Source organism: Saccostrea cucullata, unplaced genomic scaffold, assembly GCF_032062105.1.
Source record: "Saccostrea cucullata isolate Sc308-1 unplaced genomic scaffold, CSIRO_AGI_Scuc_v1 ctg55, whole genome shotgun sequence".
NCBI classification, from domain to species: domain Eukaryota; kingdom Metazoa; phylum Mollusca; class Bivalvia; order Ostreida; family Ostreidae; genus Saccostrea; species Saccostrea cuccullata.
In genome coordinates this window covers 274054-287759 of record NW_026937638.1, presented here as the reverse complement: position 1 = coordinate 287759, position 13706 = coordinate 274054, and the positions used below count along the sequence as shown (strand labels likewise).

Here is a 13706-nt window from a genome sequence, read left to right as displayed (position 1 = left end):
AGTTACCTCTAATTCATATTAAAATTCAGAGAGGTCAAACATGGCGACGATTATTTTTTTTCAATGGAACCTCACATGTCTTGCGAAAAGTGTTGATTTTACTTAAATATGTAGTGAACATTGAATTGATTATTTGATACTCATCTGGTAAACAATTAAACTGATATGTTTATACATTGCTTTTACTCATCATGTCCACAACAGCAGAGGAATTAGAAAATAAATGATGACCTTCTAACTCTGCACTGTGTTTAGTTTGTTGGTTTCATTTTCAACATGACATCAAAGAAAGAAGTTCGCATTTTACTTGTCGGAGATCGTAAGCATGATTTTTACTGCTATTTCTTTATAACTATTTAAATGAAATATGTCTTAAATACAATGTAGTGAGGAGTTGCAGTTGATGAAGTTGCATAATCATTAACAGTAGGATGATAGATAGGGATGCTTCCTCCTGTTTCCAATCCCTGCATCCTTCTCAAACTAGTACTAGTAGTTAATCTTACAATAACTGAAATCTTTTTGCTGTAGATATAATTATATTATCCATCTTAGTATAAAAGCGTTAAACAAACAAACTAAAATATTTTATGGTTGATTTGTTCAGCTGGTGTCGGGAAGACTTCTTTGATTCTAACTTTGGTGAGTGAAGAGTTTCCAGATGAAGTTCCAGCAAAAGCTGAGGAAATAACCATACCAGCAGATGTCACACCAGAGAGAGTTCCCACACATATAGTGGACTATAGCTGTAAGTTATACATACATGTCACCACACATAAAATAACTATAGTTTTCTGTTATATACCTGAATCTCATTATATCACAGGTTTCATTGAATCGCGGTATATCGCAAAAATTCGGATACATAGCCTATATTCTTTTTGTTGATGGACAATCTGTATGTTGTCTGAATGTTTACTTTTTTGATGATTAAGAAGTATGGAACATCTGTTTGAAAAAAAAATATTCAAATAAAACGTAATTTTACAGATTTCCACTCCAGTTTTTATTATATTTAGACCATTAAATTTATAACCTAGTAAAAATTATAATAAAGTTCATCCTTTAAAAGTCTTTAGTTTGTACAATTGTTTATTTCTTCACTTAGAATTACAGTTTAAATTCAAAAATAAAAATTGAGGTCCATGTCATCTACAAGTTTCCATGTTTACCCATGCCGCGATACAATGGGACTCTCCAATTTAGAAGATAAATAAGACTGCCTATTTTAAAAATAGACCTCAAATTAAACGATGCAAGATTGGAAAATAATTTTGCACTAAAAAGTTGGGCCATAGTTAGAATTGTAAATATCATTTAATATAAGTTAAATTAAAAAATTGAAATTACACTTTTTCCTGCAAGAGAATTAAGTACCACGATATAATGAGACACGGGTATACATAATGTCAAACCTGTGATCCCCATCTTCCCAAGTCAAGAGTTTCTAATCTGCTCCGCTCCACATAAAACCTTGACCGAAGAGACCAAGTTTGATGGGGTTAGAAATGCGTTCTCTGATTGGCCTCATGCAAGTTTGCATGAACCAATCAAAATTATTGTTTTATTTAACCTGAAACTAAATTGCAACAGAAAACAGGCCAGTTTTAGTCCCAAGGATAACGTCTTTATCATTAAATAGCCCAGTTAAAGATTTGTCTTAGCTTTTTAGTTGAGTTACATTGAATATATTACCGACTTCCAATATTATCTCGAATTCGTTGTTGAAGACGTTTACTCTGATTGGCCAATAGCAGAGGTCAATAAAGTTCAAAATGTGTAATCTCACTAGATGGCGTGACAGTAAACCCTGTCAGACTTAGTCTATTTGGTCAAAGGTTTATGTGGAGCAGAGTGGATCAGAAACTCTTGACTCGGGAAGATGTTTTCTGTTATACATAATGTCAAACCTGTAATCCCACACATCTTGCAGGGTTCGACACTAACATTTTTAGGCTTTGGTCCGGCGGGACTAGTGCTTCTTTACTTTTACTAGTCCGCGGGCAATACTATAAGTCCGTTAAAAATTAAATAAATAAATAGAATTCATGTTGCAATGTACTTTTTATACTTTTTTGAAATAAACAAAGCATTTACATGAAATGTTTTTTCTAAGAATTAGTTGAAATCGCGCAATCAGGAACTACGATCGTATTCCCGATCTCATTCATTTTTCTCTATACATGATTACATCATCCAAACATCCGACATCTTTCTTTATGTTTCATACTAAACCATGATCGCGAAAATGTTAATTTCATACCAATAAGTCCTAAAATTAAGCGCTAAATTGACTCAGAATTACCTTACTTATCGCCAAGAAGCTAGAAAGCTAAAAATAAATACAGGGTTTTCCATTGAAAGTTGTGGAACATCAGTAAATTCGTTTTTCCCCCAGAAAACTTTATTAGTCCGTTTGGACTAATTAGCTACAAATTTTATTAGTCCGAAGGAAATTGTATTAGTCTGAGACTAACGGACTACCGTTAATGTCGAACCCTGCCTAGTGTACTATAGCTCTAAGTCAAACTTATTCCAATGTGTGTTTATTTGAAGAATGTCATTATTGAATTTATTTTTAGCTCAAGAGCAAGATGAAGATGTCCTTCAAGAAGAGTTGTCAAAGGTGAATTTTCAAACACTTGTGTAAATTTTTTTGAATGATTAACATTGATAGTTTACCAATAGAAATTTAATATATTATTAAAATCCAGAGAATTTAAACATAATTTACAGGGCAAGTATGTCAGAAGAGTTATACATGTATCTCTTACTTGAGGGTCAGCACACCTTATGTATAAGAGATATGAATTTTCTGGTCTATATTTTAAAATTAAAATTCAAGATTTCCATCAGAGAGAATTCTTTCATTATGCAAAACATTTTTAGTCATAGTGTATTTTATGAATAATTTCTTGACATAAAGATTGAGGACAAAGGATTAAAATTTTCCAAATTTATTTCAAGTATATATGTTTTTAAAACTTTTTTAGTCCAATGTGGTCTGCATCATATACTCTGTGGATGATGATGACTCAATTGAAAGGGTAAGATTTTTTTTGTGCTACTGAAGTAAAAAGTTATGATGAACTTTTTGTAACAGTCATTTTTAGGCTCAATCAGTAGAGATTATCAAGGGAGGGTCAACAATAATTTGTTCAGTGTTCTTGTTGTGCAGATCTAGGGGAGTCTAGAACATGTCTACATTAGATAATACAAGAGAATATTATATATATATTTTTTAATTTTTGTGTCATTAACTCTATAAATCCATTGACAGATCACCTCTTATTGGCTGCCTTACATTCGGAATCACCTCGGGGAGGATCATAAGACTCCTGTTATACTGGTGGGAAACAAGTGTGATCTGATGGATTTCAGCACAGAGGAGGTCTGAGCTCTCATCTTACTATTATCTTTGACACATTTATTTTGTGTTCTTTACATCATAACTAGTCAAAATATGCAAAAACCAAATACAATGCAGTTTCCTAAAATGAATGTTACATGATAGTTTTAGACTAAGAAACCCTATAAAGGAATTTTGTTATTCCTGAATGAATTTCAACTGAAATACTTATCTACTCGCTTTGCTATTTAAGGTGATGCGACCAATAATGAATGATTTTGCTGAAGTGGAAACTTGTGTTGAGGTGATTGTTCTGATAATTGATAAATAAATTAAATTTACAATTTGTTCAGGATGTGATTTAATTTAATTAAAAATTGTTTTTCCAATTTAAGTGTTCAGCCAGAACCTTAAAAAATATCAGTGAGATGTTTTACTATGCACAAAAGGCTGTACTCCACCCAACAGCAGCTGTTTACAACTCAGAGGAAAAAGAGGTAAGTGGGGCCAAATTTAAAAGAATGTTTGCTTGCCCTCTCCTGACTCACAGTAAAATTACTGGGTCAGTAGTTAGGTTGGAAAATCATTTTTCCTTAAAATTTGACATATTTGTAGACATAATAAGGCCACAATTAAAATATTGTTGGTTTGGTGTTGCCGACTCAATCCAGATAAATATAACGGAAAAAAATTATGATCCGTATTAAAAATATACAGAAAAAATTCTTTTTTCGTGCAACATCACAACTTAATTTACCCATGTTCGCCGCCAAACAAAGCTACCGGTAATTTTATTTTTGGCCTAAAAAGAAAAAAATATCATGTCCTGGAATTAAAAAAAAAAATTTTTAAAGATGGTCTGGGAGAAAAGTTTTATGCTGATCAGGAAATTGATTGTGAAATTTCAATTATTTGTGCAATGTATATGACATATTGAACAAATTTTTCATGTTATCCATTTTAGCTAACATTGCAGTGCAAGAAAGCTCTCACAAGAATATTTAAGGTATGATGATCAAAGGTTCAATATTTTATTTGTATTCATGAATCAGATTGAATTACTGTCAATATATCCAATATAATTTTATCTTGCAGAAGATGCAATATGGAGTTGAATAATTCTTTTTGATTTATTTCAGATCTGTGATTTAGATAATGACTCAATTTTAAATGATGATGAAGTGAACTTATTTCAAGTAAGTTTTGAGCAGTATTGAATATTTTCATAAATAGAATTTGTCTTCTACTAGTCTTTCCCTTGCAAAATTTGTAATTAGAATAAAAGATAGAATATATCTTCTATAAATCTTCTATTTGTAATCGGCACTGAATTCTGTGGGGATTGTGTGTGTTATACATGTATTATGCTGTTGTTGTACTTTGCAGTTAAAATGTTTCCATGCCCCTCTCCACGCCCAGTCACTGGAGGATGTAAAGGCCATAGTAAAGAGAAACATTTCTGATGGGGTTGTCAATAATGGTTTATCTCTCAAAGGTCAGTTTCATCTCTCGATTTTCTGAAAATTCTTTCTTTCTTTCTTTCTTTTTGACAATATATTAATGTGTATGCAAGTGTATATTTGCTTATAGGAAGCTATCCCTCTGACATTTAAGTAAAACTTGAAATAATTTTGCCTGCACAGATGTAAAACTTTTTTTGTATGCTAAATATATATGTTTTAATGTTGTACTCCATCATTATAATTAAATTAAATCTTTATCTTTTTTGTGGCACTTTTCATTGTTTTACAGGGTTTTTGTTTCTACACACACTGTTTATACAACGAGGCAGACATGAGACCACATGGACTGTGTTACGAGCCTTTGGTTATGATGACAACCTACAACTCACTAAAGAATACTTATCACCAAAGTAACCATTTATTTTGTCAGCAATCAATTTAAATTGGTTTGTTTTGCTTTTGTAAATCTAACACTTAGAAAAGAGAAAAATTGCTGGAGAAGGAACTATTTAGTCTAATAATCTACAGTATCTGATTTTCATTCTGTTCTTTCTTAGAATTATATTTACATGTTTTTAAAAAAATTTAATAACGTGGTTTCTTGTTTCAGGATTCATGTTGGTTTAGGATGCACAACAGAATTATCTTTTCAAGGTCTACAGTTTCTTAAGATTTTATTCCAAAAATATGATGAGGTAAGATTTTATAAGAGTATCAGACATAAATGTGTTGCAATTTTTTGCTCTAGGTACTGTGGTAATTTTGTAAGTAATGAGAATGATCATTTATAAGTTACTATCAGTTAAAGTGGATTTCTGTAACCCAGTCTTTTGTTCTAGTTCTGATAAGACCATTTGATGTGTGTTTTGTTAGGCACTTTATCATCATGGTCTATATCCAGCCAGCTGCAATGGTGCTCTCTTTTACTGAGAGTTAATCAATGAAGCTCATCTGCTTGGCATCCACAAAAACTGGATACAATTTCCAGCTGTGGGAATGTTCTATCTACATACAGTACTTGTATACGCCATAAACTCGGGCCTGAGTCACTAACCTGGTAACATGAATTTTTACTTTGTTTCAACATTTCAGGACAATGATGGTCATTTGTCTCCACCAGAGTTACAGAACTTGTTCAGTACCTGTCCCATGATGCCATGGGGTCCGGATGTAAACAATACTGTGTGTACCAATCATACTGGTTGGATATCTCTACATGGATATTTAGCTCAATGGGAGTAAGTACTGGAAAAGTTGTGAACATTTATTTATTGATTTAAATGGAGCATATTAACTCTCTTGAACTCAAGGTAGAAGTTAGTTCTTTCTGAGTTAATAAAATTTTGCATCTATGTACTGTCTGTCGACTTGCAAAGTAAGTAGTTTCCTTAAATTATATTGAAGACTTGAAAGAAAGAGAAGTGCAGTTCATGTTAGCATTGCAGGTATCTTTGTTCAGATATAGAATGCATGAAGTTCTTTGCATTGTATGAATCATGAGAAGTAATCACTGATTTGATTTATTGCAGATTAAGTACACTCTTAGATGTCCCAAGGACAATAGAGTACCTTGCCTATTTAGGATATCGGTACCTCAATGACAGTCAGCTATCAGCTGTCACAGTGACAAGAGACAAGAAAATAGACTTAGAAAAGAAACAGACCAGCAGGAATGTGTTCAGGTGTCATGTTTTAGGGGCCAAAGGAGTGGGAAAGGTACTGCCATTTCATTACGTTCATAGTATTCACTGAGCACATTAAATTTTAATGAATTTTCTACAACACCCTTTTGAAATTTTTCAGACATCTTTACTTCAAGGCCATTTAAATAGGAATCTTAGATATGTGGCCACTTTGAACAAAGAACACTTGTCAAGTTTCACCATTAACACAGTTCAGGTGTATGGACAGGAGAAATACTTACTGGTAAGTTCACCATTAATACAGTACTAGTAAGATAGGAGGCATTTGGGTGATTAATTAACAATTTTCTGTGTTCCTTTGTGATGGTACTTAGCCTCTTTTAACATTTACATTCTACAACCAAGGAATTGAGATTTTTTTCCTGAATGTGAACAAGTATCGCAAGAGTTTAAACTAATTGGAGAAATCTTTTATTAAGCTGTGTATCTTTGATTACTTGTAGCTACATGAGGTAGACGTGGCCGTTAGTGACATGTTGAACCCGACAGAGATGAACTGTGATGTGGCCTGTCTAGTCTACGATGTCACCAACCCCCGCACATTTGAATTCTGTGCCAGAATGTACTTGGTAAAGGATATGTTTACATTTTCACTCCTTGAAAGGTTTCAAGATAATCCATTTCAAAGAACTCTAGAAAATTATTCGGTTTTCATATTTTGCCTTTTCTCTCATTTACACTGATACAACTTTTTGAGAAAATACATGTATATGTCTTGAGCAGAACACAATAGATGAATGTATACACAGTATCTAACCACTGGTTTATTGTCTTGTAGAAACATTTTCTGGACAGCCGTATACCAACTCTGGTGGTTGCCTGTAAAACAGAGCATCCGGCCATCAGACAGGACTACATCATGACCCCTGCCCAGTTCTGTAACAAGTACAAACTCCCCCCTCCCCAGAGTTTTACCTGTATAGACAAGGTCAACAAGGAGGTGTACATCAAACTGGCGACCATGGCCGCTTACCCGTAAGTCTCCGCTCTCAATCACTATACAGCTGCAGTGTTAAATATGAAACAGTAGATTCAGTCTTACGATATTCTTATCATTTCTCTAAGGTGTTCTCATTAAGCATGAGTAACGAGCCTGGTGATATTTTCTGGGTTTTCGTTTGCTTACTTTGTTGTAAACATGTAACCCTGTCCTTTTTTCAGCAACCTGAAACGTTTGGTCCATATGCTGCTTGTACAGCAGAACCCACTCTGGCTACAAGAAAGATTAAGGTCTCTCAGTCTCTCTGTCCCGTATTCATTGGTGTATTCTGCATGTTGTGCTTTGTAACAAGAGTATTATTAAGTTGTACATATATCTATTCCATTTATTGTATCTTCTTTCTATATTCATGGGGGTTTGACTTGTACATGCATGCGTCACCAGGTGTTTTTTTTTTTTCATTTTTAGTTTTCTTGTTTGGAAATTCTTGTTTCAAATAAGAACATGGGCAATAAGATTTTATTTAAGCTTTAGATAAATCTACAATGAGATTAGTTTTTGATAAATGTTCCCTTGTTAAAGCTATAGAAATTGGGAGTGCCATGTGCATGTAGATGACACTGTTGGTTGTGTAATACATGTAATAGCAAACAGAAACATTATTTTCATTTAACAAATAAAAATTACAATTCGGGAAACACCAATTCAGCAATGTAATTTTGGTTGCAGGAGATCAATTAAACAGTGCCTAGATTGTTTTGGCTTAAAGATTAAAAAGTCTGAAAAATTAATTTTAATTTGATTAAAAGTAAAGAAAATCAAGTTTCAATATTACAAATGTATTTCAAAGGGATTGGAAAAGGAACCATATGATTAAGTATTTAGTTTACTGTAAGAGAATCCCTCCTTTATTGTCCCAATTAATTATGTTTGTTTCTATGTTTATGTTTGGTTCTTGCCTCTTGTTAAGACATGCCTAGATATTAGGACTTGTTTTATTTGCAATTAGAGGACCGTTAAACTTAAGGTTATATTGTTTTGTGCAGCTCTAAAATTTATTGGAATTTTGTTCGGAAATTGATATAAATTTAAATCTTCACCAATATTGTCCATACTTAAAGAGTACAAGGGTAATTTTCCACATTCTTAGTTCATTATAACAATACTTTTAAAAACGGCAAAAGTTCAGCCCCCTTTTAATCTGCCACTTTAAAGTATATTGTAATAACCAGTCTTGTTATACTGTAACTATTATTTTGGTTTGTGAAACAGATGTGGTGCTCTGTAAGTAATATATTATATAGAATGACTTTTCTATGCATCTTATTAACATTCTGAGTCGACTAACATATTCAGTATGATATCAATTCTTTTTCTTCACCTCTGCGAATTTAAGAGGCCATGATTATTTCAGTGTGAAAAAGTTTATGTCAGTGGTTTTCATTTGATGTTGTACTTTCTGCTAGTGCATTGTGTGATTTTAAAGAATAATTATGTTAAGACACCTTGTCATCATTATCTGATGTTAAAAAGCATTTATTTCTTTGTTCCTATTAACTCAATGTAAAAAATTTAAAAAATGAGTAATCTTGAAAATTTTGTTCGCTTTTATATTTCAGAAATACCACGTATAAAGTAAAAGTTCAGCATTTTATTCATTAATTGATGTGATGAGATATAGAAAAATAAAGATTAAGTGATTGTTCAAGTAAAGGTTAAAAAGGATTTTTATTTCAAGCCATTGGCCACTGCACAGCAATGCTCAATCCTTGAAAATATGCATCAAAAATGTTGATTTTTAAAAGTGTGTTGTTATTTTGTAGGCATGTAAGAGAGATCATATCTCGAGACGAGAAGTTTTACCTGAAGATTGGTCTAGTCACTGCACTCTTAGCCGGGCTGGGATTCCTAGCGTATCGAATGACTCGCTCCTCTAGCTAATAATCAACTTGCATCTTTAGTATCTGCTGGTGATGTCGTATTGAGATGAAATTGATTATACTCATGAAATGTGATTAAGTTTAATGCTGATATTGAATTACCTGAGTTACAAAGAACAGTCAACTGAAACATTGTGAAATGTCTAAGGGATCTCTGTTAAATGCAGATTATTTCTGCACGAAACCAGTGATCTGCACATCCTTCAGTGACTGAGAATATCTTCTAAATCAATGTCATGTTAAAGTAAAACTACATGTTTTGACAGTGGATATTTTAAACACTGCTGTTATTGAGACCATTTGGTTGTGTATAGGTTTTACTGTTGTGTACAATGTGTGTATGATATTCTGGGAGTTCTCAATTCATAAACACATGCACTTTGATGTCAGATCATTATTTTGTGGTCAAACCAAGGATAATTTATCATTATTTAATTTTACGCTGAAATATGACATTGAGTACACAATTTCATTTATTAATATATATTTGCATGTAATTTAAGCAATGCATTTGTATTCAGAAAGGTAAAAAGTCTTTGAACAAGGCTAATAGTTGACAAAAGATGCTTTTTCTTTTCGACCAATAGGTTTCCTTACTCAAACCTGGTTCAAGTCTTTCGTTAAGCATTGTCAACTCTAAGAGATGTATAAGTATACTGCATTCATTGTAACTCGAGTACGGCATCTTTTTATTATTGATTGTATTCTTCATTATTTCAGTGTTACTTAAAAAAAAAAAAAAAAAATTCAGGTAAATGGACCACTGGGTATGAAGTATGGGAATCAATGAAATCATGATGTAAATCCAGAATAAATTAACTTAGTTCTCTCTGTTAAAATTGAAGCCAGGTGCTTTTTGATTTAGACATTTAATGTAAAAAAATATACAAAAAAGATTTTATGTAAGTATTATATTTAATTTAATATTTTGGTATTAAACTCACTTTTCAATTCTGCAAAATAAGATGGGTGTGGTACTAGATGTATGTATGCATGTTTCTACATCACTTTACTGTAACACTGTAAAGTACCTCTGAATAAAGATAAAACAGAGTAATGTATATATGACATGATTTTTATTTATTATATACCAGGTATGTACAAGAAGAAGGATGCTGAAGTACATGTATTGTGTGTGAACAACATTTTACCTCACAGATTATGCAAAATGATATAAATGCACATTTTTTTTTAAATCAGTAGAACCAAAGAATCAAGTGAGCAGTTCACAATGAACTTTTAGCTCACCTGATCCTAAGACTCACATGTATGAGCTTTTCTTACTAAAGTGAGCTTTTGCAAGTCTACTCTGGGCATGTACTGGAGATGATAAGTTAAGAGGAAGAAAACAACAAAAACCACAGAAAATGGACAGTATGGTATATACATGTTTAAATTTTTTTTTTAAATCTTCTTCACAAGAACAGCGAGACAATGTTCAATTATATTTATATGGGAGCATCTTCAGGTAGTGAAGACTTATGTTGCTTTTTTTTATGTTGCTTTTTTTTTTTCAAATCATCATCCTTTGGCCTAGAGTAGGGCCACCACTATAGACAAACAGATTTTTTCTAATTCTTCTTAGGAACAGCAAAGCATTGATCTGTCTTATTATTTATATGGAAGCATGCTGAGGTAGTATAGATTCATTTAATTTTTTCTTCAAGTTGTGTTCCCTAGTGATAGGATTCGGCTACAATTGGATGATAAAATTTTAGTTTTGAAATGGAATATAAACAGGAAAAAACTGAATGCTGATGGAAAAAAAAGGGACATTAATTGTTACTCCTGCAGGTGAGCATTGTGGCCAATGGACACCTTGAGTTGGAAAACTGATAGATTCTCATTTTTATTTACTTTAGACGTGTTGCGTATGACCAGTGTGTTTTGACTAAAAAAATCCACCGCCCCTGACGGATCTTTAAAGTTTATATGTATTGAAAATACTGCATACGTGCCTTTGTTACGATACATATTTATATGAAATGGCTTATCAGTATAGATTAGATATGGCACAAAAACTAACCAAATTTTGACCACTTTTGATCGCGAATCAACAAGGTACGAATTAACAAAAATCCAAGATGACGGCCTCCATGGACGCCATGAATGGTGATCAGGGTTGTGAAAAAGGACATGTACTGGAGGAATTTAAAGAAATTGAAGAAGTAAAGGGTCTGATTGGGTCCCTAGACAACATCTACAATGACCAAATCGCGAGAGAGGCGTCATGTGAAAGATTCACTTGTAAATATGCATCGTTTTATTTTGCGATGACTCATGTGTGTTTTCCTTCAGAATTATCTCTGCAATTTTGAAGTCGCTGCAGGCTTAATTTATCCCCAGATTAATAATACCTACTTCTTACTGGTTTATCTTGCTTATTTTTAATTAATGAACTGAAGATTTCAAAATCTTTTTTAAAGTTTTTAGTATGTAACAGGGACATACAATAACAATCTCATTAAAATATTTTATGTTTGACTATTTATAGCTAAGGGGTGTCCTCACTGTGGCTTGAACATACAACCCTCAGATTTAAAATACAATGCCTTACCGATCAAGCTAAAGGGTTAACGCACTAGGTAGAGTTAGTAGGTGCATGGCTGCACTAATTACATGTACAACACATAGCCACTTTTAACTCTGTTACATAAGACTGGTCAAAATGGCCAAGTTGTTGTCCCAAGTAGTGGAGATATCTGCAAAAAAACTTTTGTTTGGGGCCTTCAGCTATCAAGGGATAAGCACTAGACTATTCCCCAAAGTAGCCATGAAATAAGTTACAAGATGGACAATGCACTTAATATGTGACTGAATTTTTTTCCTTTTTAGTCATTGTTGATCAGTATCAAGAACAACCACACCTTATTGATCCACACCTTGGTATGCTTGAATAAGTTATTTTCACTTTAAAATAAAATGTTGGGTATCATGTGAAATTTCTTAAACAAAAAAAACAAAATTTGTTTTATTTTAGAATCCTTGATGATGCAGATTGTTGATATTGTAAGAAAACCAAATTACCCACCTGCCTTAAAACAGGAGGCTTATAAGTATTTATATCTCATTACCAAGGTGAGTCTGTTTTCAATATAAATGAATGATGCCTGAATTTCGAGTGCTCTATATATACCAGTATCACAACCGAATACTAGAAATAGTAGAATCTTTATTTTCACGTAGATGAGGGGATTTAAGATTGTCATTCGCCATTTTCCACATGAAGTGTCAGATGTAGAACCAGTTCTGTCAGCAATGAGTCAGCAAGATCCGCAGGATTTTCAGGTACAGTGTATTTTATGTGAAATATAAAAATCTAATAATATACTGGGGAATCATTGACCTCCATGAAAAAAATGATTCCAAACAAATCACAATCAGTTAATTAACACATAATGGTGATCGAAAGAGCTTTGAAGCTCATGTCTTTGTTAAAGTTATATAGTCCGATCACAGGGATTTGTGGACAGGTAAAAGCAACATGATAAATAAGTGTAATAAATATAATTTGTGAAAAAATGTCCAACAAGCTCCAGGGTTGAATATGGGGGGGGGTTCCTGTCCACAAGTACCTGTGAGTCCCATGACTAAAATTTACTTAAGGTTTCGTCAAAGGTCAACATGTCTAAAAAATTATTTTTACAATAGCTCCAAAATTATGTGTGATATAAAGTCAAAACATTTACGATTTATAAATATATCACTGATTAAAGGGGCATGGACACAGTTTCAGCTAAAATTTCAAAATTTATTTTATTTTCATTTTTTACAAATATTTAACTAGGGTCTTTCTACTAATCAAAATTTAAACGCCAGTTGTCCAGATACAAGACAGATTTAGAGCTCCAAACCTTTGTTATGTAAACAAGGCTAGTGGCATGTTTTTGTTTACACAGGAAGATATACTAATATATGTTCGTTCAAAGTAGATAGTTTCAAATAAAAGTTAATTCTAAATACAACTTGATAATTACTATTGATCTGCTGAACTTCATTTTGTTATAAATATGATATTTTTTATGTGTAAACTTAAACAAGCTACAAGCCTTGTTTACATTATGAAGAACTTTAAGTTCGGTTTCTTGTTTGATAATCAACAAATGACGTCCAAATTTTTGCTAATCAATAGATGATGCCTTAGGTAGGAATTGTAAACATTAAAATTGGTTTTAAAAAATCAGTTAAAACTGTGTCCAGGCCCCTTTAATAGATAGAAAATATTACTTGATAACAAATATTTTTAAAAAGATATTTTTTGAGAAAAATTGTATCAGAAAATGTGCATATTTAAAGAAAAATGCACCTGCT

General features: G+C 32.5%; 2 protein-coding genes across 5 annotated transcripts in view; both read left to right on the top strand.

Annotated features, from left to right (window-relative positions):
- Positions 1-38: 38 nt before the first annotated feature.
- LOC134248534 (mitochondrial Rho GTPase 1-like) lies at positions 39-10460 on the top strand. 4 transcript variants are annotated; one of them, XM_062730924.1, is made up of 20 exons: positions 39-319; positions 608-748; positions 2583-2626; positions 2994-3047; positions 3281-3391; positions 3603-3653; positions 3745-3846; positions 4314-4355; positions 4489-4545; positions 4736-4844; positions 5102-5222; positions 5423-5507; positions 5905-6050; positions 6342-6528; positions 6616-6738; positions 6959-7084; positions 7294-7490; positions 7677-7745; positions 8728-8739; positions 9279-10460. In XM_062730924.1, exons 1-20 carry the CDS (start codon positions 277-279, stop codon positions 9394-9396), a joined length of 1938 nt encoding a protein of 645 aa, XP_062586908.1. In that variant the 5' UTR covers positions 39-276; the 3' UTR covers positions 9397-10460. The 4 variants fall into 4 exon arrangements, with proteins under 4 accessions (XP_062586908.1, XP_062586910.1, XP_062586909.1 ...); XM_062730926.1 differs by lacking the exon at positions 8728-8739; XM_062730925.1 differs by lacking the exon at positions 8728-8739 and having other exon boundaries at positions 7677-7766; positions 9288-10460.
- Positions 10461-11479: 1019 nt separating this feature from the next.
- LOC134248548 (tubulin-specific chaperone D-like) overlaps positions 11480-13706 on the top strand; it is a 49504-nt gene continuing 47277 nt past the window's right edge. Inside the window, exons 1-4 of the mRNA XM_062730957.1 lie at positions 11480-11642; positions 12231-12281; positions 12376-12473; positions 12582-12683. Coding sequence (XP_062586941.1) covers positions 11480-11642; positions 12231-12281; positions 12376-12473; positions 12582-12683 — 414 coding nt within the window. The remainder of the gene's footprint in view (positions 11643-12230; positions 12282-12375; positions 12474-12581; positions 12684-13706) is intronic.